The 25,732-nt window shown below is 40.1% G+C and overlaps 1 protein-coding gene across 2 annotated transcripts in view; it reads left to right on the forward strand.

Moving 5' to 3' along the window:
* The first annotated feature begins 252 nt into the window (after positions 1–252).
* Positions 253–25,732, forward strand: part of CPNE8 (copine 8) — a 267,432-nt gene continuing 241,952 nt past the window's right edge. The window contains exons 1-3 of one of the 2 annotated variants that reach the window (XM_057700921.1): positions 253–367; positions 569–747; positions 1,181–1,359. In XM_057700921.1, coding sequence (XP_057556904.1) covers positions 1,223–1,359 — 137 coding nt within the window. In that variant the 5' untranslated portion in view covers positions 253–367; positions 569–747; positions 1,181–1,222. Of the gene's footprint in view, positions 368–568; positions 748–779; positions 1,360–25,732 lie in introns of those variants that run through there. The other variant, XM_057700922.1, reaches the window with a different exon arrangement.

Here is a 25,732-nt window from a genome sequence, read left to right on the forward strand (position 1 = left end):
CCTCCCTAAGTTAGTCTTGCCAGGTGGCCTCTCAGGGCTCCGCGCTTTAAAGGAAGGTTGATACCCACGCCCCGCCCTTCCCGCCCCCCCGCGACATCCCGCTTCTTGATCTCTGTCTCCCCCCGGTGGTGAGCGTCCCGGGACCCGCTGGCGCTCGGGTGACGCTGGAGGGGAGGGTGCCTATAATAAAGGTCGGTGCAAAGGGAGGGGGAGGGAGGGGGGTGGAGCGGCAGGTACCTCCCGTGGCTTTTGCAGCTTCTGCATCCTGGCACAAGTCTGGCTGCCCCAGAATCCAGTTTCCCAAACGTGGCGCTCCCTCCGGCTCCGTTCTGCTTTTACCCGTCCAGGTTCATTCCGGTCTTGCCAGGTGGGAATTTGGAGGGCGGGAGCTCTGTGTTGTGCTTGTGACTTCCAGGCTTTAGAGCGTAACAAACGAGGGGGCGCAGAAGAGCCCCGACGGCAGAAGGAGTGTCACCATTAGACCCCCATGTTCCGAAGAACGGAAGGAAAAGGGAAACCAGATGGCTCCCTTAAATCCCAAGTAGTTTTTTTCCCCTCTCTACCTTAGGTCCACGCTGCTCCCATTGTGTTCCATATATTGATGTTACGTTACTACTGCTAACAGAAGGTTGGAGATCGTCCCCAAGTCCGTCTCCTCGTCCCCAACCCTTAAGTGGCCGAGGGTGGACAGTCCAGAAGCGGGGAGTAGGCATAGTGGGAGGGACCTCCGCGGACTCCGAGGGCGAGGTGAGGATCGTTCACCGCTGGTTGCGAACGGGTGTGCTTGTGATGCGGGATTTAGGAACGCGCGTGGGTGTGAACAGGCGGAGACAAAACCCTAACCGCTCGCCTGGCCGGCCTGGGCTTGCTCTACTAGACGGTTGGGGTCTGGGTCTGATGCCACCTACCCCGCCAGGCTGCCTGGCGGCTCCGCGGAGCCTGGCGCTGGGAGCCAGGAAAGGATAGCGGAGTGTCCTCAGCTGGGGCTGCTGCCTGCAAGGAGGGGGCAGGGAAGCCGAGGGCCCCGTGCGCCACTTCCCCGGTAGCTTCAGATCGTGCGGGCCTGGCTCGCCGTTCCCTCGCGGCTTTGCGCGGAGGTCCGCCTCTCCCTCCCTCCCCCTCCCCGCGAGCTGCCTCCGCCTCCTTCCTCTGCCTCCACCCTCAACCCCCAACCTCCTAGTCGGGAGCTGGGCTAGGAGCCTTCAGTCGGCCGGAGCTCTGGATGTGGGCGCCAGACAAGTCCGCGGCGCCTGCCCCCGCGATGGACAGCCGCTACACCAGCACCGCTGGCCTCGGGGATTTAAACCAGCTGAGCGCAGCCATCCCGGCCACACGAGTGGAGGTGTCCGTGTCCTGCAGGTGAGGACGCAGCCTTTCCCCCTCCTTTCTTCTGCTCTCCCATCTAGCCGGGCGGTAGCGCTAGGCAAGTGCTCGGGGTACCCCGAGGCTTTGCGCGGGTGAGAAGTTGCGCGATGAGTGGGAAATAGCCCAGTTATGGGTCTCGAGTCACCTCCGGGTCGAGTGACAGAGCCGAGAGCCGGAACTAGGAGCGAGTGATGGGCTACGGACGGAGACTTTATTTTCTTCCTGGGAAATGCTGTAAAAGTTGGCTGGGCTGTGACTCAGCGGCAGGAACCCCTGGCCGCCGCCCACTTTACAAGCCCTTTTTCACGTCCCAAACCAGAGCTGTGGGGTTGGGTTATGACAGGAACCGAAGGGCACAGCATTGCCAAAAGCGCGTGTGACCAATGCGCGCAGTGACCCAGGACTCCCTCTGCTAGGCGTGTGCAAACCTGCTGTCTCTGTCGGCACAGTTGGCTCCAAACCCAGCAGCTTCCTCCCCACCCACTTCCTGGCGCCATCCAGCTGGCTTCCCGCCCCCGCCCCCGCCCCCTTCTGGGCTTTTTGGCTTTGGCCTGCTAGGTAGAGATTTTGGCTGCAGCTTTACCTAAATTGTGGGAAGTCACGACTTTTTGCCTGAAAGTGAGTATATTTGAGTGCATGTAACAAGCTACACTCTGCTGTATATTTCAAATTCCTTTGTCTGACGTTCTTTGGGTCAGTTTTCTTGTAAATAAAGCAGCATAATTGCTGTATCTCAGAAGATTTTGAGAAGATGGGCAGACTACGCTAAATTTGTAATGGCAACAGGAGAGAGAGAACTTGCAAATTATAGTACTGACTCGAGTCCACTCCCTTGTTTGCATACTTTGATATTTCTCAGTGGAAAACTCTTATCTGTCCACTTTTCACTTGTTTTTAATGCCCTCAATTCTGCCCCCCCCCTTTTTTTACAAAAAAGAAGAAATCTTGAAGAAATTTGATAAACATGGGTAATCTTCGATGTAAATCAGTCCCGAGTCTTAAAATGCTATCAACTCAACGGTATTTAATTTTGCATTGTCACAAGACTGTCTAAAAGCCAAAGGAATTATTATTATTATTTTGATGGAAATTGAAGCACCAACACTCCCCTCCCCCGAGGTATTAGGGGAATAGGGGATAGATGGCCTTCAGCTATCCCTGAAACTATATCCGGTGAGTGCCTGCTTCCTCCTAAGGCTGACCTCAGACCACACACAGTAATTCTGATAGTGATTGCTAATGTTAAGCTCTTGCCTTATTGTGGTCATTCCTTTAAGTGCTGCCTGAGATTTCTGTCACTTGAACAAGTGAAATTGTATGGGAAATTCTTTTTAGACATTAATTTCTAGGCCTTTTTCTTTTCTCTGAAGCTGGCTTTGGATGCTAGAGGGCGGTTATTAAGGTATACAGATAATGCATGGCCTAAAGTCCTGCAATACCAACATTTTCTAGAGTTCTTATTCTCTGCTGAACATCCTGCGTGTCTGAATGGCATGTGGCCCGTACGTGGAATGAATACAAATGTAAATTAAATCTGAATTTCCCATAAGCTCTTTAGGGGTGATGGGGAAATTATATCTTAGCTGGTCTTTCTGTCAATAAGGTCCATATTTAACCATCCTCCCCCCCCCCCCCCCAATGCTTATTTGCTGTTGATGTGGTGCTGGGAATCCTGAAGTCAATTGGCTTTAAGCCAGTTTCTTTCGGCTTGCTATCTCAGAACCTGGAGATCCCCTTGTTTCAGCCTTTTTAAAATGCCATTGATTTCCTGTATTGCTTTTAATTTGTAAATGTTCAAATAGAAAAAAAAAATTTCTAAAAGAGAACCCAAGTACTTGTAGTACCTATATTGTTTTTTTTTTTTTTTTTAAAGTGCTTTTATTTATTTATTTTTATTTTTTTGTGGCACACGGGCTTAGTTGCTCCGCGGCATGTGGGATCTTCCTGGAGCTGGGATCGAACCCGTGACCTCTGCATTGGCAGGCGGATTCTTAACCACTGCGCCACCTAGGAAGCCCACCTATATTGTTGATAATCAAATCTTGTAATGATAGATGTGGTGTCCTTCGGGCTTTGGCATAAGAGACCTGGTTATATATTCTGGCTTTGTGACTCACTTGTGTTGCTACCTGGGAGCAAATCTTTAAGCTTTCTAATGTGCAAAATGAAGATAATTATCGTATTTATCTTATATAGGGTGTTAACAGAGTTTAATAAATGATATCTGAATGATACTAACACAATGTATGACACAAAAGAAAGTGTTAAAATGTTAGTTATTATGATATTGAAAATAATATTTATTGAATAGATGTATTATATGATTCAGCTATGGAATTCTGAAAATAGGCCTTCCCGTTTGAACTTCAATGAATTGGTTAAAGAATACAAGGATAGAGGCTGCCTTGGGATACCTGTTCCCTCTTTCTCTTTCTTCTTTGATATATAGAAAGAGCCTATTTCCTAGGTTGTTTGTGGGGATTTTACTTAGCAGCAAGGCAGTTGTAGGCCCGTTAGCCTTACTATGGGCAAGCAGAGCAAAGAATTACCTTGCCTTTTCATAGTGAAGACTTCTCATGATTTGCTGACAACCCTTTTGATAACCTCCTTTCACTGTGTCCAGTCTAAGACTTTTAAAAAGTTTTATGATTTTTGCATGTTCGTTTTGAGGGAGGTGAGAAAATCAGCAGTTGAAGCTAGGAACTAAATATAATTCATGGAAATCATTTAGTCTATTCACTTATGAAAGTGTTTGAGTGTCTTATACGTTTAGCCCTATGCGGTGCTCCATGAAAAATCCAAGAGAAGTTCTCTGAAAGCGTAAAATCTGGTTGGGAGACAAATATAATATTATATAACACATGATAACATAGGACTAAATCCAAAGATGAGGTTCATGCACAGGGAGGGAGGAGATCATTGTGGAACAGAGTATTTGGAATATGCTACAAAGAGGATATGGGGCTTGAGAGGAGACAAGACAGATTGGCATGGTTTGTGTGAGAGAAAGGGCAATATATGTGCAGTTTAGTAGCTAAAAGTTGGTTTGTTAGAATGACAAGTACACTGTTCTAGCTCCATTTATGCAGAGATAAGCTCCTACTCTTTGACTTACTTTCTACTCATTATTTAGCTCTTCTTGCATTCATTTTTAAAATTATATTAATTTTTTAACATTTAAGATTTTTAGATTATTGGGTTACCTAATTAAAATGTCTGCAGCTGAAATGATACAACATTAGAAACATAAGGTAGCATTCATAACATTCCTGTTTTATTCTGAAAACAGATTAATACAGAATAAGGTAAAACCAATGAGTAAAATAATATGCAGTAATTAACTGTTTTCCCTGGGGTCTTGGTTTGTTACACTATTTCTCACATAGTGTTTTGATGAATTTTGTCATTTTCTCTGATTGAGGAATTAGCTTATCGAGTATATAAAGCAAGGAGAGCAGTCTATATTTCTAGACTTTGTAGGTTAGGTATCACATGTAAATCCTTTCAAAGCAATAATCCTGTAATGGTGATAAAACTAATTTTAAAGTCTAGTGTGGAAGGAAGAATACAAAGTGGAAAAGTAATGAGTGCTTACTTTGTACTAGGAATTCTAAAAAGCACTTCCTGACCGGGCTATAACAGTCTTTCCTGATCTCCCACCACTCCTCGCATGAATTCTGTGACTGAACATAGTCTAACAGAGAAATGCTTACTATATGTGAAAACTGGTGCCCGATAAATGTGGGTACAGAACACTAATAAGAGGTACAGTCCCAAAGCATGTGCTATTGTCCTACTGGACCAAACTCTCTTTGCCTGTGTAGCTGTGCACATGCTGTTCTCTACCCTGAACATCCCTTCCTCTCTTCCCCTTCTTTTCTTGATTAGCTTGTTCTTCTTCAAGGCTCAGATCAAACATCATTTTCTCTCATGACTCCTCTCCCAAGCTGGATTTTGCTGTATTCTCAAAACAGCTGGTAGGTACCAATATCATAGTTATAATTCTTGGTCTCTGTAATCTCCTTGAGGACAAGTTTTGTATGGTTTGTGTCCATACGTTCTGAACTTGGCACAGAATAAATAGTAAATGCTGGATGCTGTAATTATCTGAATGAATCATCCACATGGGGAGAGGCGTTTGCCTGTTAAAATACAAACTCCTAGGCCCCACACCAGATCTATTGCATGAAAATCTCTGGGACTGAGTTCTGGGAATCTGTACTTTTAACAAGTTGATCATGTGCTGGTTATATACATTAAATTAAAAAAAATGGTGGAATGAACAAATCTATGAATAAATCAGCTCCAAACCTAGTATCATGGGAGTGGTAGACAGAAGTTTCTCTTTGCTTTGAATAAGGCCATTAGTGATTTGTTCTCAGTTTGCACCACCCACTCCAGCACACGCTGACACAATGTTGTTAGGCTCTCCTGGCACTGCTGGCTCCTCAGACACCTCATGGTGTCTGAAATTGGAAATTTTGTACCATTTCCCTATACTCTAAAAATTTTAATCTACTAGTTTGATGAGTTAATGACCGTGTGACTGTAGTTACTTGGTTTGGATTCGTAATACCTGCCTCAATAAGGTGTTAGGAGTAAACTTTTCAGTGGCATGCTGGAACTGGCTTAAATGGGATTGAAACAGGGATTCGTGTGCCTGTGGTTAAAGAAAGTGATTATTAAAAATTTAAGTTATATAAGGCTAAAATTAAATAAATTATATGAAAAACAAAGTTAAGACACTCAAAAGTTATTACTTCCTGATTATTTTAGTAACTACATTTTATTATTATCTAGATTCTTTTCTGTGCTCTATTTTTTTAATCTGTGGGTTGAAAATATTATGCAGTTATGTGCTACTGCTCATCTCATCTCAATCCATGTTCCCTGACATCACATTTGGTAGCTTGAAATTGACTGTGGTGGGAATATTTATATCACGGAAAGTGGCAAACACTGCAGATCAGGGTTTGATTTATTGTTTTGTTGTTGTCTACATATAAGACATTCTGTGGGAATCAATTGACTGTAGAATTTACAATAAAGATATTATATACATTTTATTATTTGTTAATTGTGTGCTCAGCTACACATACTTTATATCAGTAAAATTTATAATAAATTATGTACACACAACACACACATGCATTCAGCTTTTTGAGGGAAAACCTGTTGTGAAACATACTTGTACATCACTGTTATAGGCCTTTTGTAAAAGATAAAGCATGTACAGAGGAAAATTATTGCTGCTGTTAGAGTGTCACAATTAGAAATGGTGTGTCAAGTTCAGATGTCTCTGGATTTATTTTTTTACTATAATAAATGGGGTTGTGTGATCTTTTATAATACATGAATGATTTTGGTAGTCTGCAGGTATGTTGTCAATGAAACAAGATAATGATTGAATACTTCTTCCTTTCTTTGTTTTCTTTTCATGTGGTCCTTTTCACATCTTCATTCTTCTTTTACTTTGAAGATTTTTTAAATTTTTCCATCCACTAGTGGAATGTACTTTGCAGATTTATGTGTTACAGTTCCAGCTCATTTAGTGATTAATTGACCACTGGGGAAAGCAAATTCAGATTCCAAGAGACAGAATCCGATTGGTCCAGTGGGAAGCGGTCCAGTTTGAAACAGATACTGATGCTGTCCTGAATATCTATGGTGAGAGAGAATCAAAGTGGTCAAACACAGTTGGTGGCTCCACCCCAGTCCACATTAATTTACCTCTTAGACACACTTCTTTTGTCAGACAGAATGTTTGACGTAAGCCTGTAAGTAGGTTTTCAAGTGATGCTGATAAATTATAAAGTTACTATAAGCTAGGGAAATTAGAACGCCTATTATCCTATTAATGAGGCATGTGACAAGTAAACCCAAGGTCAAGTTATGGCATGGCAATTCCTGAGGTCCTGTGGTTCAAAATTATAGTCACCAGATAGTGCTTTTGTGGGATTGTCTTAACCCCAGAATTTCAGAGAAATTTGTCCTAGGGGCATTTTTGGACAGTGATTTTGAAGTCTCAATATGGGAGTTGCCCAGGTATGTCTTAACAGAGAAAAGCTTTAGTCATGTTGTTGTTCTACCAATAGTTTGGTCTGCCCTGCTTTTTTTTTTTTTTTTTTTTTTTTTTTAGCATTTGGGGTGTTCACAGCAGCCTTGTCATGTGGAAAATGTGAGTCTAGAAGCAATTCACAAAGCAGGGCCCCATGGGAGAGGGTGTTAAAGCTGTGCCCTTTTAGGTATGCTGTTTGTGGCATAACAGTCAGAAGCCTGAATTCCGTGTTTGAGTTTACTCAAGTCAGAGAAGAAAAACAATTCCTTTCAAAAGGGTTTTATTCATTTGTTAGCCTGTTTTATAATAATAATGCTTGCTTATTAGAGCCAGTTTGCTTAGCCTTGAGGAGCTTGAGTGTGGAACTAGACCAGCTCTCACACTTGCCAGCTGTGAAACCTTGGAAAGGTACTTAATCTCTGTTCCTCAATTTCTTCATTTGTGGAGTGGGGGTAGCAATAGCCCCTACCTCTTATTTTGGTTTTGAGGGTTACGTAAGCTAATACATCTACATGAGTTAAAACACTGCTTGTTACATTAATTAAGCACATAGTAATTACAAATAGATTTAAGTGCGGAATAAAAATCACCCACTGTTTCATCCCACTGTATGCAGTGTATACATTGAGTTTGTTTCTCTCTTTTGGGAGGCAGAGATATTGAATAATATATGCTCTGAACGGAGAAAGAACTTTGAGACTGAAAAATGAAGCAGGCAACTCCATAAAGTGCCTCGTTGGCAGAGCAGACATAGTCAGTCTTTCATAAGCAGACATGTGGCCTGCTGTGGGGTCAGTGTTTAACAGCCAAATGGCCTCCAGTAGTGAGGGAGAACATCCTCTTAAAGACCTGTCTAGAGAAAGCTTCTTCAGTGTCTCTTTCAGTAACCTGTTCATTCTTTCTACCAGCCCTGTGGCTGTTGGGTTATATGGCAGATGGAAGGTCCATAAAGTCTCATGGGCTTCAGCCCATTCTTTTACATCATGTCCAGTGAAATGGGTCCCTTGGTTGCTATCTATGTGAACGGGGACCCAGTACATACTTTGCAACTTGGTCAAGCCCCTGATAGTGGCTGTTTGATTGGCCCTTTTACTGGGAAAGGCTTGTATCAGTCAGGTCTCTGTGCACACAGGTCAATGTGTACTTGTGTCCTTCTGGTAAGGGCAGGGGGCTGGTATAGTCTACTTACCATCTGGTCACTGGGCTAGTGGCTTGTCTGATGTGACCAGGGGTATGTCTCAGAGGTTGTCGCCACAGGCTACGGTGGGGGCAGTCCCTATCAACTTCCTGCCAGTCAGTGTATTTGATGGGGAGGTGTGACCTCTTGGCTATCTCCCAGGTGGTTTTGGGGCCTCAGTGTCTGTCCTGGTTTTCAGTGAAGCCACTCGGCCACATCCGAGGGAGTCTGTAACTCTTTCAGGAGGAAGCTCCCTTCTTCGCGAGGGTGTCTGCTTCGTGGTTCCCAGGCAGTGTAGTTGGAGGATGTGCAGAGACGTGCCTTACCTTGGGTTGTGTGCACACATCCCACATGTCCCTCCGTAGGTCAGCTCCCCAACGGCCATCCCAAGATGGTCCAGCTTTCCTGATGCCATTGTGGCATCCACACGGTCAGTCCTTTCCACACGGCCCACTAGTCTGTGGCGGTGTAGAGGGGCATAGATTCATGAGTGATCATAATCTATACTACCTCAGTTCCGCCCGTTGACTGCTGTGCTTAGTGCCTTCTTCGAACCAAATGACGTGGAAATCCAGGCAAACCACTGAAGTGGGCCCAGTAGGGGTATTGCCATTGGGGAACCATGTCTCAGGAGGGGAGTCCAAGTTCCCTCTTTGACTTGGCTGAGAGGGGGAGCGATGGGTGGTATCTGACCGGGCCATGTCTGGAATCACATGACACTGGCCCAAGGAGAGCGTGCAATTCCTTGGACAGCAGGCTTGAACTGTGCACATTACCTTGTCGCAGGTATGACTGCCACTTTTGCAGTGTGCTTACTTGGGCACAGGCACGTTTTGGTTTAAGGAGCATGTTCTCAACCCATTCCCTTACTAGGAGGGATGTTCAAACAGATGCTGGTAAATCCATGGTGAGGCCCTCTGTTTGCTGCAGGGCTACGTAAACTACAAGGGGCTGTTTTTCAATAGGATCCCTTTCACAACTGAGACTAAAATCCCAGTGAGATGCATTTCCCTTCCTGCCTTTGCCACAGGCCCTAGCCAAAACCTTCCATGTATGAGTTAATATCTAATCCACAGGCAGCATCCCATATAAGTACCCCCAAAGCCTGAACCTGTTTTAGTACAATTTCGGCCTTTTCAAAGGCTTTCTGATGGTGGATATCCTAATCCCATTTTTGTCCCTTTCTAACCAGAGAGTACTATAGGGGCCATGTTATTTGTGCCAAATGCAGTATGAAAGGATGACAGTAATCTAATGACCCCAGAAAGGATTGTAATTCCTTGGCCAACTGGCATGGCCAAAGCTTGGATTTTATCAATAACCGAGGCCCGGATGACCTCTGTCTTACCTGACCAGATAACTCCCCAAAACTTTACTGACTGCCCAGGTCCCTGGACCTTGTCAGGGTTTGCTTCCCATCCTCGGTTCTGTAAATGTGTCTGTAAAGAGGCAGCAGTTCGGGAGAGCAGGGACCAGTCACCATAGGTTAACATAATGTCATCAATCTAATGAGATGATTCCCACGCAGGGTGAGGCTTTCACCAGATTTCTAGGTCCAGAGCGACTAAACTGTGGCAAATGGCAGGAGTATAAACAACCCCGAGGCAAGACCTGAAAGGTCCATTTCCTTCCATCTCGGGTGAAGGCAAATTGATCTTGCGAGCTAGCACCCAAAAGAATGTTGGGAAAGGGGTTACCCAGGTCAAGTACACACTGGAAAGTTTTCAGTGCAGAGGAGAGATGTTCTGAAATAGTAGCAATATTGGAGACCTCCACATGGATGGGAGGAACCACTTTATGTGATTCTTTTTGGTCAACAGTCCCATTAGGCTATTTTACTGGCCACAATGGGCTCTTTTAGGGGCTGTGGGTGGATCTAATGACTCTCATATTCTCTAGTTCTTTAACTGTAGCAGTCATTTCTTATAGCCCTCAGGAGCCTATACTCTTTGACATTAAGAGTCTGGCAGGGCAAATGGACAAGGGTTCACTTTCATGGCCCACCAGCATGGGTCTCACCACTCTGATGCGAAGGCAGAACTCTCCAGTAATGGTGGTCAAATCTAGGACTTGTGAAACATCAGCACCTAGTATATATTCTGGTATGGGGTCGATGTATATGAGGAACAGGCAGGGGGCAAACAGCCAATTTGGAGGTATAAGCTGGTGTATCTAACTCGAATAGTTTGGCCCCCATGTCTGTCTATAGAGCATATTCTCCCCCAAAGTTAGAAGGGTTGTCATGCAGTAACGTATACTCAGCTCTGGTATCTACCAGTGCTAAGACTGTTTGTTTGTGTGGCTCCAGTAAATCATCATTTCCACCTGGGGCCTCCAGTCACCTCCCACCACATAAAGTAGAGGGCAGCATTGTCCCAACCCCTAGTTCCTCCACATGTAGGGGATCAACCCTGGAATTCTACTTCTAGTGGTGGGACACTGGGACCCATTGCCACATATTTATGGTCAGTAGACAGAGGAGTGAACTGCCTTTTGTTAGGGCTTTCCATAGAGATAACAGGACTGAATTAGGTTGTTTATCAATGACTTCCTTTAGAGTCCTTGATACTACTAAATCCTGCCAAAGTTGTTTGCATGTCAGACAGGTTGGTCTTTTCTCTGTTTTTTCTCCATCCTTTGTTGTCCCATCCTTATTTCTTTATTTTTGTTTGCCTTTCTGTTTCCTTGGTGGTGGACTCTTTCTGTTTCATTGAGATCTGTAGCTGCAGCAACCAGAGCTAATGCTTTACTGACCATAGGTGCCAGGACCGATATTAAGGTGCCATTCCAAGCTCCAGGAGCAAGACTGTAAGATGCAATTATCATACCTGCTGTAAATAGTTCTTCACGGGTTGCCTGAGTCTTTGTTTGAATGAGGGGGTGAGCCCTTGGGTCATCTTTCTCTTCAACAGTTATATCTCCCTACTCAGGAATCATTACACCTTGGATCCCACCATTTGGGATTCCAGTCTTCCTGTGAGATGATGGTATTCACTTTGAGAATATTCTTTTTGAAATGCCCCTGCATTTTAGCCACTTTAGTCATTTTAGCATGACCTCCAGGTGTTCTTGTTATTGTACCTTTTTGGCTAGTAGATCCTAACTAGAGGAACAAGCAACTTGTAGATCTTATTCTAATGCCAGGGCCTCTTTAGATTTTTCTAGACCCTGCCTGAGCTGGAGCTCATTTTCTGTGTCAGTCTCAGGGCCCAAAGCAGAGGCCATAGAACACTTACTTTTCCACCTTAGTTTCTTTTTCCCTGTTGTTTTGGTTAGAATGTCCAGCAACCCTTTTGGTGTTTTTGGGGTGTCCCTAAACTCATGTGCCTGGCTGAAGCCTTCCAAACTTGGCTAGATCTCCCCACGTGGGGGAGGCTGACCATCCTGGGATTTCTATCGCTGACTATGGGCTTTTCCTCGCCGCAGTTGCTTTACTCATACCTGTTTCATTTTCTGTCTTCTGGCTGACTTGCCAATTGTTGGGAGGCAGAGATATTGAATAGTATTCTCCAAAATGAGAAGGAAAAACAAAGCAGGCAGCTCCATAAAGTGCAGTGGATGTAAGGGAAGGGAGTAGGCCTGGGAGCCTAAGATGGAACTGACAAAATGGAGCCACTGTGGTTCAGCCACATAGTCTCATTTATAACATCACATTTATACTCTCTCTCCCCTTCTGTGTGTGTAGTTGCGTGTATGTGTGTAAGTTCACACACATTGTATAATGGGATCATACTATATTCTATATAACTTATCTTCTGTACTTTTCTATTAATATTATATCATGAAGATGTCATTAGTTTTTGCAAATATAACCTTCCATGTCTGTTGGTCCATTTTTGGGTGTACCATATTTATTTAACTTATCTCTTATTTTCCAAAATTTATTTCAAAAAGTTATTGTTCAAAATAATGCTTCAGATGAGCATTCTTATTTGCAAACACTTAAGAACATCTGTGATTCTTTTTTCCCTAGGGTTAGTTTTCTAGAGCTGATGTTATTGATAAGCTATCTTCTCAACGGGGTTTTAATAGCTTGTTTTGGTTATTTCCCCCTATTCCTCTTTACACAAGCAGAGTCAAGTATAAACTTCTGGCTGCACCTTTATAAATACTTGCATTCCCATGAGTAAATTGCATTTAAAGATTAATGAGAATTTGGGGCAGCAGAGTATGGCAGCAAGAAAATGGAATTAGGAGTCAGACAGATGTCTTTAAATCCCATTTTTACCCCTTTGGTAATGTTATTTTGGGTAACTTAGTTCAGCTTTTGGAATCTCATTTCCTAATCAGTAAAATGGAAATGACTTAAAAACCAAATTTATAGGATTATTGGGGAAGTAAATGAAGTAAAGGTTATAAAATGCCCAGCACCATGCCTGTCACATAAAAGGACTTAATAACTTAGTCTTATTCTCAATTTATTATCAATATAGTGCCATGTGGCATACAAGTAATATAGAAGAGAGGGTCCTTGTATTCCAGTACTTTGGAATAATTGCAATCAATTTGGGAAGTTGTAGAAACGTGAATTGCAAAGTTACATTTATAAAGGGGCATGTTAAAGACATTGTAGTCCAGGCAAATACCTCAATGTGGAGGAGATAGAGAATAAAATAATGGTTGTAAGCGTGTAGATTTGGAAATGCATACCCAAGTTCTACAGATTTTACCCTACAGCTCCCCCACCGGAACACACACTATCAGACATGTGGACCTAATAGGATTTGACAGACAGGAGGTGGCGTTTAACAACAAAAGTTTTATAATGAAAGCACATTCCAGCACATTCTTACATCTGACCAGTAAAATCAATGGGCTAGCATTTAGTTAGGTCTTTTGTGTCAGACCTTGGATAAAACCGATATCCAAGTAGATGAAAACACAGGCTGAAAATGGGCAAGCACTTATTGCCAGTAATAAAATGAGATGTCTTTAAAAGCTGCATTGCCCCAATGGCCACTGTTCACTGCCTGACATACAATACCTTAATAGTTTCAAACTTGTGACAACCATTAATGTTAATGCCTCTTCATCCAGGGACATTAAGTACCAGGCATTCTTTTTCAAATCATGAGACATTTTGTCAAGTTTATTCTGTGAAGAATAATACTCCAAACATTCTGAGGGAGTTATCAGATAATTTCCTGTAACTCTGAAGATACAAAATATCATTGACTAGTCCCTGGGTAATATTTCTATTTGTTAGACAGTAAAGCTATTCAAATATAAGCTGTACTAATGAGTCCAAGAAACACGAAAGCTTTGGACATTTGCTATATATTTTATTTGCATCAATATCTAAATCTATGTGAGACAATGTGTAGAGCACTTAATATATGCTAATTCATTCAATCCTTACAACAGTTATGTAAAGCAGGTAATATTATGTCCTGTTTTATAGGTGAAGAGATTGAAGTTCAGAGAGAGTTCAAGTAATTTGGCCTAAGCTGCACATCTGGTGGGGGTGGGGTGGAGCAAGGTATGTATGGAGATGCTGCTCCATACATATTTAATTCCTAGGTGTATGCTTCTGACCATTAGCCATATTCCATCACTCTTAAGTTCTTTTTTTTTTAGGTTTATACTATTTTTTTTTAATTGAAGTACAGTTGATTTACAATGTTATGCTAGTTTCAGGTGTACAGCAAAGTGATTCAATTATACACATATATATATATATATATATATATATATATATCTATTCTTTTTCAGATTATTTTCCATTATAGGTTATTGTATTAGGTATAGTTCCCTGTGCTGTATAGTAGGTCCTTGTTGTTGATCTGTTTTATATATAGTAGTGTGTATGTGTTAATCCCAAACTCCTTATTTATATCCCCCCCCCTTCCCCTTTGGTACCCATAAATTTGTTTTCTATGTCTGAGACTTTATTTCTGTTTTTTAAGTAAGTTCATTTGTATCATTTTTTTTTTTAGATTCCACATGTAAATGATATCGTATGATATTTGTCTTTATTTCACTTAGTATGATAATCTCTCAGTCTATCCATGTTGCTACAAATGGCAATATTTCATTCATTCTTATAGCTGAGTAATATTCCATTGTATATATATACACCACATCTTCTTTATCCATTCATCTGTTGACAGGCATTTAAGTTGCTTCAGTGTCTAGGCTATTGTATCAACAGATAGTGCTGTTATGGACATTTGGGTACATGTATCTTTCTGAATTAGAGTTTTCATCTTTTCCTGATATATGCTTAGGAGTAGGAGTGCTGAATCATATAGAAACTCTATTTTTAGTTTTTTGAGGAATTTCCATATTGTACTCCATAGTGGCTGTAAAATTTACATTCCCACCAATAGTGTAGGAGGGTTCCCTTTTCTCCACATCCTCTTCAGGATTTATTATTTGTGGACTTTTTGATAATGGCCATTCTGACCATTGTGATACCTCATTGTGGTTTTGATTTGCATTTCTCTAATAATTAGTGATATTGAGCATCTTTTCATGTAGCTGTTGGCTATCTGTATGTCTACTTTGGAGAAATGTCTATTAAGGGCTTCTGCCCCTTTCTTGATTTTTTTTTTATATTGAACCATATGAGCTGTTTGTATATTTTAGAAATTAAGCCCTTGTTTATAGCACTGTTTGCAAATATTTTCTCCCATTCCATAGGTTCTTTTCATTTTGTTTATGTTTTCCTTTGCTGTGCAAAAACTGTTAAATTTAATTAGGTCCCATTAGTTCATTTTTGCTTGTTTCCATTACTCTAGGAGATGGTTTGAAAAAAAATATTGCCACCATTTATGTAAGAGTGTTCTGTCTGTGTTTTCCTCTTGGAGTTTTGTAGTATCCGGTCTTACATTTAGATCTTTAACCCATTTTGAGTTTATTTTTGTATGTGGTGTTAGAAAATGTTCTAATTTATTTCTTTTACATGTAGCTGTTGAATTTTCCCAGCACAACTTATAGAAGAGACTGTCTTTTCTCCATTGTATATTCTTGCCTCCTTTGTCCTGGATTTATTGACCATAGGTTTGTGGGTTTATTTCTGAGCTTTCTATCCTGTTCCATTGATCTATATTTCTGTTTTTGTGCCAGTACCATACTGTTTTAATTACTGTAGCTTTGTAGTATAGTCTGAAGTCAGAGAGCCTAATTCCTCCAACTCTGTTTTGCTTTCTTAAGATTGTCTTGGCTACTCAAGAGTCCTTTCTGTTTCTATACAAATCTTAAAATATTTTGTTCTAATTCTGTGAAAAATGCCATCGGTATTTTGATAGGGATTGCTTTGAATCTGTAGATTGCCTTGGGTAGTATGGTCATTTTAACAATATTGATTCTTCTAATCCAAGAACATGGTTTATCTTTCCATTTGTTTTGTTGTCTTTAATTTCTTTCATCAGCATCTTATAGTTTTCAGAGTACATGTCATTTGTCTCCTTGGATAGTTTAATTCCTAGGTATTTTATTCTTTTTCATGCAGTGGTAAACAGGATTGTTTCCTTGATTTCTCTTCCTGATATTTTGTTGTTAGTGTATGGAAATGCAACAGATTTCTGTATATTAATTTTGTATCCTGCAAATTTATTGAATTCATTGATGAACTCTAGTTGTTTTTTGGTGGCATCCTTAGTATTTTATATGTATAATATCATGTCATTGATACTGAGAAGGGCCCTGTGGGGCTTCTGGGCACAAAGCCTTTCTGTGTCCTCCATTTCTTTTGTTACAGGAAACAGCCTTCATTCAGCCTCCATGACCTTCTCTGAGTTCCAATGGGCAGATTCAAGCAGTTGTTAGTTAGGGAAGGGAGGGGCTGTGAGACCAGGGAGAAACAGTCAAGAGCAGCCTAGGGGCAAGGTTCCTGTTTCCCTATCAACATGGATAAACACAACAATATCTTTGAGCTTTTTTGCAGATACTGAAACCCCCTCCATGTGTGACAAGTTAATGATTAATGGTAGTATGCTGCCCACAAGCATATAGACCCCAGACCAGTTGGACCAGAAGGTTGCCTACTTACCTCACCACCAACCCATCAGAAGAATATCCATGAGCTGATCACACCCTCTATGAACAATTACTATAAAACTTCTCACTATCTTCTCCAAGTGGGGACACATAGTTTTTTGAGGTAGGAGCCTGCTGTGTCCTCCTTTGCCTGGCAAAGTAATGTTCTTTTTTTCCTCACCCAAAACTCTGTTTCTGAGATTTGATTCAGCACCAGTGTAGAGAGAAGCTGAGCTTTTGGCATCATCATCTGCAAACAGTGAGAGTTCACTTCTTCCTTTCCAGTTTGGATTCATTTTATTTGCTTTTCTTGTCTGATTAGTGTGGTTAGGACTTCCACAACTATGTTGAAGAAAAGTGGTGAGAATGGGCAACCTTGTCTTGTTCCTGATCTTAGAGGGAATGTTTTCAGCTTTTCACCATTGAGTATGATGTTAGCTGTGGGTTTTTCATATATGGCCTTTATTATGTTGGTGTATGTTCCTTTTGTTCCCACATTCTGGAGAGTTTTTATCATAAATTGATGTTCAATTTTATGAAAACCTTTTTCTGTATCTGAGATGATCATATGGTTTTTATTCTTCAGTTTGTTAATGGGGTGTATCACATTGATTGATTTGTGGATATTGTAAAATGCTTGCATCTCTGGGATAAATCCCATTGATAATGGTATATGATCCTTTTAATGTATTGTTGGAATTGTTTGCTAATTTTTTTTGAGGATTTTTGCATTGATTTTCATTAGTGATATTATTCTGTAATTTTCTTCCTTTGCTATATCTTTGTCTGGTTTTGGTATCAGTGTGATGGTGGCCTCATTGAGTGAGTTCTCAAATATTTCTTTCTGTGCATTTTTTTTTGGGGGGGTGGGGGATAGTTTGAGAAAGATGGGTGGTAAGTCTTTTCTAAATGTTTGGTAGAATTCATCTGTGAAGTCATCTGGTTCTGGACTATTGTTTGTTGGGAATATCTTAATTACTGATTTAATTTCAATACTGGTAATTGGTCTGTTCATATATTCTATTTCTTCCTGATTCAGTCTTGGGAGATTGTATGTTTTTAAGTATTTGTCCATTTTTTTCTAGGTTTCTGTTTTATTGGCATGCAGTTGTTTGTAGTAGTTTTCTTATGATCTTTTTTATTTCTGTGGTATTGGTTGTAACGTCTCCTTTTTCATTTCTGGTTTTAATGGTTTGGACACTCTCCCTTTTTCTTGATGAGTCTGGCTGAAGGTTTATTGATTTTATGTTTTCAGAAAACCAACCTTTAGTTTCACTAATCTTTTCTATTCTTGTCTTTTTTTGTTTTAGTCTTTACTTCATTTATTTCTGCTCTGATCTTTATGATTTCCTTCCTTCTACTATGTTTTCTGTTTTTTTAATTTTTTAAATTTTTTCTCTAGTTGCTTTAGGTGTAAAGTTTGGTTCTTTGAGATTTTTCTTGTTTCCTGAGGTAAGATTGTATTGCTGTAAACTTTCTTCTTAGAACTGCTTTTGCTACATCCCATGTGTTTTGGATTGTCATGTTTTCATTGTCATTTGCCTCTAGGTATTTTTTTATTTCCTCTTTGATTTCTTCAGTGATCCATTGGTTGTTTAGCAGCATAATATTCAGCATCCATGTGTTTGTGTTTTTTGCATTTTTTTCTTGTACCTGATTTCTGGTCTCATAGTATTGTTGTCAGAAATGGTGCTTGATATGATTTTGATTTTCTTAAATTTACCATGCCTTATTTTGTGGCCTAGCACATGCTCTATCCTGGAGAATGTTCCATGTGCACTTGAAAATAATGTGTATTTTGCTGCTTTCAGAGGTAATACTTTATAAATATCAATTAAGATCATTTGGTCTAATATGTCATTTAATGCCTGTGTTTCCTTATTGATTTTTATGTCTGGATGATTTGTCCATTGATGTAAGTGGGCTGTTAAAGTCCCTTACCATTTGTTGTGTTACTGTCAATTTCTCCTTTTATGTCTGTTAACATTTTCTTTATATGTTGAAGTGCTCCTATGTTGGTTGCATATATGTTTATAATTGTCATATCTTCTTCTTCAGTTGATCCCTTAAACATTATATAGTGAGCTGCTTTGTCTTTTGTAACAGTCTTTATTTTATTTTGTCTGATATAAGTATTGCTGCTCTGGCTTTCTTTTAATTTCCATGTGCATGTAATAACTTTTTCCATCCCCTCACATTTAGTCTGTGTGTGTCTCTAGATCTGAAGTGCGTCTCTTGTAGGCAGGAAATATATGGGTCTTGTTTTTGTGTCAGTTCAGCTAGTCTATGTCTTTTGGTTGGAATATTTAGTCCATTTACATTTAAGGCAATTATTGATATTTATGTTCTTATTGCCATTTTAATTGTTTTGGATTTGTCTTTGTTGGTCATTTTTCCTCCTTTTTTTCTTTTGTTTTCTTGTCTTGTGATTTGATGACTATCTTCAGTGTTATGTTTGGAATCCTTTTTCCTTTTTGTGGATATATCTATTATAGATTTTTGGTTTGCTATTACCATGTAGTTTTTATGTAGTAGTTTATATATAAACAAGATTGTTTTAAGTTGCTGATCTCTTAATTTCAAATGCATTTTAAATACCCTACACTGTACTTTCTTCCCCTCATGATTACTGTTTTTGATATCATATTTTACATCTAATTGTTTTGTGTATCCCTTAACTGCTTATTATGGATACTGGTGTTTTTACTGCTTTTGTCTTTTAACCTCCTTATTAGTTTAGTGTGTGGGTGATTTCCTATCTTTCTTGTATGTTTGCTTTTACCAGTGAGCTTTTCCATTTTGTTGTTTTCTCGTTTCTAGTTGTGACCTTTTCTTTTTCACCTATAGAAGTTCCTTTAACATTTCTTGTAAAGCTGGTTTGGTGGCACTGAATTCTTTTGGCTTTTGCTTGTCTGTAAAGCTTTTGACTTCTGCATCAAATTTGAATGTGAGCCTTTCTGGGTAGAGCAATCTTTGTTGTAGGTTTTTCCCTTTCATCACTTTGATTTTTAAAAATTTTCATTGAAATATAGTTGATTTACAATGTTGTGTTAGTTTCAGATGTACAGCAAAGTGATTCAGCTATATATTTATATTATATATGTATATAATATATATGTAATATAATATCATATTTGTTTTTCTCTGTCTGACTTCTCTTAGTATGATAATCTCTAGGTCCATCCATGTTGCTGCAAATCACATATTTCATTGGCTGAGTAATATTTCATTGTGGTATGTATATCACATCTTTTTTATCCATTTATCCATCAATGGACACTTCCATGTCTTCTCTAATGAATGGTCTGCAGAGTTTCTGCTTAAACATCAGTTGGTAGTCTTATGGGAGTTCCCTAGTATATTATTTGTTGCTTTTCCTTTGCTGCTTTTAGTATTCTTTCTTTATCTATGATTTTTGTCATTTTGATTACAACGTGTCTTGTTGTATTTCTGAGTTAATCCTTTATGGAACTCTCTGTGCTTCCTGGACTTGGGGCCTGTTTCTTTTTCCCAGTTAGGAGAGTTTTCAGCTGTTATTGTTTCAGATATTTTCTTGATCATTTCTCTCTTTCTTCGCTTTCTGGGTCCCCTATAATGCAAATATTAGTGTGCTTGATGTTGTTCCAGAGGTCTCTCAAACTGTCCTCATTTCTTTTCATTCTTTTTTTTTCCAGTGGCAGTAATTACTACCACTTTATCTTCCAGCTCACTGATCTGTTCTTGTCTACTTGTCTGTCATTTAGTCTACCATTAATTCCTTCTAGTGTATTTTTCATTTCAGTTATTGTGCTCTTCATCTCTGTTTGGTTGTCCTTTATATTTTCTAACTCTTTGTTGAAAATCTCTAACTTCTCACTCTGTGTATCTACCTTCCTCCCAAGTTGAGCATTTTTAGGATCATGACTCTGAACTCTTTCTCAGGTAGGTTGACCATTTCCACTTCATTTAGTTCTTATAAAATTTTAGCTTGTTCCTTCATCTGGAATGTATTCCTCTGCTGCCTATTTTGTCTAAGTTGTTACTTTTATTTTTATGTCTGTGGTGTGTTAGTTATGTTTCTCAACCTTGGAGAAGTGGCCTCTGTTGGAGATGTCTAGTGCTTCCCAGAACGCACTCCTCTCTTGTCACCCAAGCTATATGCTCTAGGATTTCCCCCTGAGAATGCTGCATGGGTCCTTCTGTTGTGGCAGGCTGACTATGTCAGTGGTCTGGTAAGCCTGGTTGGCACCTAGTCTGGTTGGTTGCCAGGTCCTGTCTTGTGTGGATGTTGCTGGATGCTGTTTGGTCACAAGGTGGCTGGTTGCAGAACCATAGGAAGCCCTGGGGCTAGTGCTGGCTCATTGATGGGGGCAGTCAGGGTCCCACAGACTCAGGGGCTGTTACCCACCCACTGGCAGGTGAAGCCAGATCATGGGGTTAGTGCCAGACTACTGGCAGGCAGGGCCAGTTTCTGGAGTCTGGCTGCAGGGGCTCAATTCAGATCATTGGTGGGGAAAGGCCAGTTCCTGACACATTTGGGTATGTGGTCTTGGGTGTATCAAAGGTTATGTTGGCCTGCTAGTGGGCAGGGCCAGGGCCCAGCTGGTCCCAGGGTAGGGCCTGATTTGTGTTACAGGATCATAGTTTTCTTACTTCTGGTGTGTGCCCCTTGGTGGGTGAGGCTGGTCTAGAGGTTTGTGCAGGCTTCCTTGTGGGAGGGGCCAGTGTCTGCCCACTGGTGGGTGGAGCTGGGTCTTGGCCTTCATGTAGGCAGGGTGGTTGTCTAGAGGCATGTCTGTAGGCAGCTGTGGACTCAGGAAGTCTTTAGGCATCCTGTCTGCTGATGGGTGGGGCTGTGTTTCTGCCCAATTAGCTTTTTGACCGGAGGTGTTTTGGCACTGGAGCCTACAGGCTATTGGGTGGGGCCAGGTCTTGGTGCTAATGATCCAGTTGGTCAGCCTCCAGGAGCGTTCACCTGGTGGAATGTTCCCCAATATGTGTGCCACTAATTTCTATGTTTCCTGGTGAGCTGCAGCTGCCCACCGCCTCTCCAGGAGACTCTGCAAGACCAGCAGGTAGGCCTGGCCCAGTCTCTTACCAAGATACTGCCTATGCTCTGGGTCCCAGTGCAAGTGAGATTTTGTGCGCCCTTTAAGAGTGGAGCCTCTATTTCCCCAGTCCTGTGGGGCTTCTGAAATAAAAACCCCACTGGCCTCAAAGGCAAATGCTCTGGGGACTCGTCTTCCTGGTGGTGGACACCCAGAGCAGGGAGCCTAACGTGGTGCTCAGAACTCTCGCTCCTGTAGGAGACTCTCCACAATATAATTATCCTCTAGTTTGTGGGTTGCCCACCGTGGGGTATGGGATTGGATTATATCATGAATCTGCCCCTCATACCCCTCTCGTTGTGGTCCCTTCTTTATGTCTTTAGTTCTAGAAGATCTTTTCTGCTAGGTTCCAGTCTTTGTTATCAATGTTTGTTCTACAGATAGTTGTGATCTTGGTGTGCTCATGAAAGGAGGTAAGCTCAGGGACTTTCTACTCCATGATCTTGGCCACTCTCCCCTGTGACTCTAGCTTGATTTGTCATTTAAAAAGGCATGCCCATAATTTCTTTATTCTAGGATTTAAGGGTGGAGGTCTTTCCTATCAGAATCTAGGTGCTGGTGACTGAGAAGAAATTACAAAGCTGGGAGAGATCATTATAATAGATGATTATTAATACTATCACAAGGGGTATATGGAATTCTTTTGTATTTTTTCCATCACCAGTTGGTCAGTCTGTGGGGAGAACAATTCAAATGAATGACATAAACTTTGACAATTTGATGTTTATTTTCCAAGTATTGATTCTTATCTTTTTTTCACTGCTGAGTTACCAGATGAAGATATGGGAAATTAAGTAAGGAGAGGAATATTTAACTAGAAACCAAAAGGCAAGGTAAGATGAAAGTTAAATGCTGGAGAAAGGGTGATGGACTGGGCAAATGAAAAGTGCAGGAAAATTCATAGAATTGTTTTTCAGAATTCTATGTAAATAAAATAATTACTTAGATATTGAAAATGTCACTATAGTTTTCTGAGTTGTGACATGAATTTATAAAGTCAGTTATTTTCTGTTTTGCTAATTAGCTGCTTTCTTTCTCTTTCTGTGTATATATATATGTATTTTTATGTATATATACAATATATGTGTACTATGTATATAATAAGTAACAAGTGATGCATTAGTTTTATTAAGAATAATGTTAAATGTTAGAGAGTGTAGTGAACCAAATATGTTTATAATTGTCATAACTGGTTTCAACAAATTTCTCAGCCTTAGCATAATAGTGGTTTTAGAATCATTTTGAGAAATTTGTTTCTCAATGTGTATAATTCTGTGGGCATTCTTACAAATTTTCTTTTTAAATGTAAATGAACTTCCATAAAGGTAGTATCATATTATTTGTGGTTTTCTAGGTAGTTGAAAGCTCAGTCATTCCTCTTTAATGTTTTCAATAGGTTTTCATGTTTCCATATTATAAAGCAAAGAATATAAGAGAGAGAGAGAGCCAGTAGAGCAAGAGCTATGAAGACTAAGTGATACTTGAGAACTGTATCAGAATAGTAACTTTATTTGCTAAGCACTTCTAAATTACCTGATATTTTGGACATAGCTCATTTTCTGACTTACCTTGATATCTCAACTTTCAAATTAATCGTGAAAGCACAAATATTAATAAAGTTGATTGCAATTGATTTTTATGCTGGAGGTTTCATCCAAAGGCTTTTGGTAGGCATTGGGACAAGGAGGCATAATCAATATTAAGTTGTTAGTGAATACTTCTCTTAATTGGTAAATTAAGTTAGTAAATTTACAAATATATTTGGAGTGAAGCTTGAAATATGCTAGCTAAAAGGTTGATTTTCAACTGAATGTTTGTCTCATAAATTAAATGGTTTCAATTTCCTTGTTTCACTTGAGTCGTTTTGTCATTTGAATGTCATTTATATGACTCCTTGTTTTCTCACAGAGCGTGTCAGCAAGTACAGTGGAAATCCCCGAGCTTTTATACTGTTTCTGACACTGGCTCTGTGACCTTTGACAACCTCACCACTTCTCTGGGCATTAGTTCCTATGGAAGGTTGAATCCTTTCTCTAGTTGACCTGGGATGTCACTTGGAACTTTATAGTTCTATGATGCTAGAAGCAGGACCTTGAAATAAAATGTAAATATGCTCTGACTTAAGGAAATATTGTGATCATCAATGCATGTTTGAAAACTTAGGCTCTGATTCTAGTGTCTGAGTTTTTAGAGGAATGTTAAGGTAGATTTAGAATAATGCCAACTACTTCCTACTTCAGAGTCCTCATTTCACTGAATATTCTCCCAAAGGGATGTCAAGTCCTGTTGTTGCTGTTCTAGTTTTTCCTCTCAATAGGGATCTATAGCTAGCTTTCTTCATCCTGAAAATGAACATTTGATATTAATAGATATCTGTACCTTTCTTGCAATTTACTTTTGGAATGTGTTACCATTTCCCCCCTCCCCCCACCATTTATATCTCTGTGGCAAATATAGGGCTTATGGTGGAGAGGGCAAATGGGTTCAATCTTGTATTAACTGGTTAGTAGTTAGTAAATGCTGGCTGCCTGAAGTAGTACCTAGAAGGATTTTTAGGGAATATCTGGGCTTTGTGGACTTTTGAAATAAAGTAAATGTGGCATGTAAACTATTACTTTTTTATTGTATTAATCTTTGACTTATTGACAGATCAGTCACTGAAGCTTGTCTAGTCAGCAGTTCACAGTATTTGTTGCTTCCTTTTATATTCCTGCTGCCAGCATTCTTGTTCAGGAAGTTGTCACTTTACCCCAGAGTATTAAAATATTATCTGAATTATCCTCTGTGACTCCAGAATTCACGTCTTTGGTCTATTCTTCACATGTTGTGTAGTTCACTTCCCAAACAAAGGTTGCATTGTGTGATTTTTGTTTGCAGAAACTTTCAGTGTTTCCCCTTTGCTTACAGAATGGGATCCAAGCACCTTACTATGGCGTTCAGGATCTTTCCTCATCCTGGCCACAAATCCCCTTCCATTCATGTCTCAGACATGGACTCTAGCCAAAGTAGAGTACTTGCTAAATGCCAGATCTCTTATGTGTACTCTCATTTCCCACCATGGCTGGTACTTTCCTTTGGGCTGAAACCTCCCTCTCTTCCCACCCTATTCTTGTTTCTTAAGGTATAACACAGCAACTCATGATGATTTACTAGATTCCCACAACTGGAATTAATTATTCCTTTGAGTTCCCACACCACGTTTCTTATACATTTATTTTATTCTGACTTATGAATAAAATAGGTTTAGGTTTTTGCATGTTCTGTCTCACCTACCAATGTTAAGAATGCATATTTGTTTTATTAGTGATTTTTCATAAAACCTTAACTATGTGCTTTGCATATAGAAGGTTTTCAATAAATATCTGCTGCCTGATGGACAGATTGGAAGAATGAATTTAGACACCCAGAAATTTTTGTATGTCTACCCTCTTAAAAATATTAGTTTATATATACAGTAAGAGCATTAAAATGACTCATTTTACCAGTACGATTTAGGAAAAACATAATCAATCAGTCTTAGTTTTTATGAAACATCCTATAAGCTTTTAAGGAAATGAGAAACAAGTAATTTCAAATGAACTTACCTTGTCTCCAAGCAGAGCAAAGCTATGTAGTTTTAGAAGTGGGCACTTAGTACTTTCTGAATGGGGACCGATTATTTGCTTATTTAAGTTGGGATAAAAATATGCAAAAGCCAGAGGAGTAGTAGAATTCATATATATGATATTCTGTGTAACATATCTAAATAGGAAAATAAGTCAGCGTATCTTTGACCAAGGAAGATTTTTTTCCTGGGGGAAGATGTTTCTAATAAGTTACTTGGTGAACTGATAAAGTGCAATAGGACATGATGGTTTCACTTGGGTATAATCCGAAATAAGAACAGCTGTTTGGTGGCCTGCCCTCTTCAAGAAGCAATAGATTTCCACCAATCAATTTTGTGTCACAGAGTGGTAAAACAAAATTTTAGAAAAGTCTAAATTCAACTTAAAAATGTCAAAAATGGGGAGATGGAAGAGGAAAGAGTGTTTTCTATGGGAAAAGGAAATACAAAAAAAAATTAAA

Source organism: Hippopotamus amphibius, chromosome 12 (assembly GCF_030028045.1).
Source record: "Hippopotamus amphibius kiboko isolate mHipAmp2 chromosome 12, mHipAmp2.hap2, whole genome shotgun sequence".
Classification (NCBI taxonomy): domain Eukaryota; kingdom Metazoa; phylum Chordata; class Mammalia; order Artiodactyla; family Hippopotamidae; genus Hippopotamus; species Hippopotamus amphibius.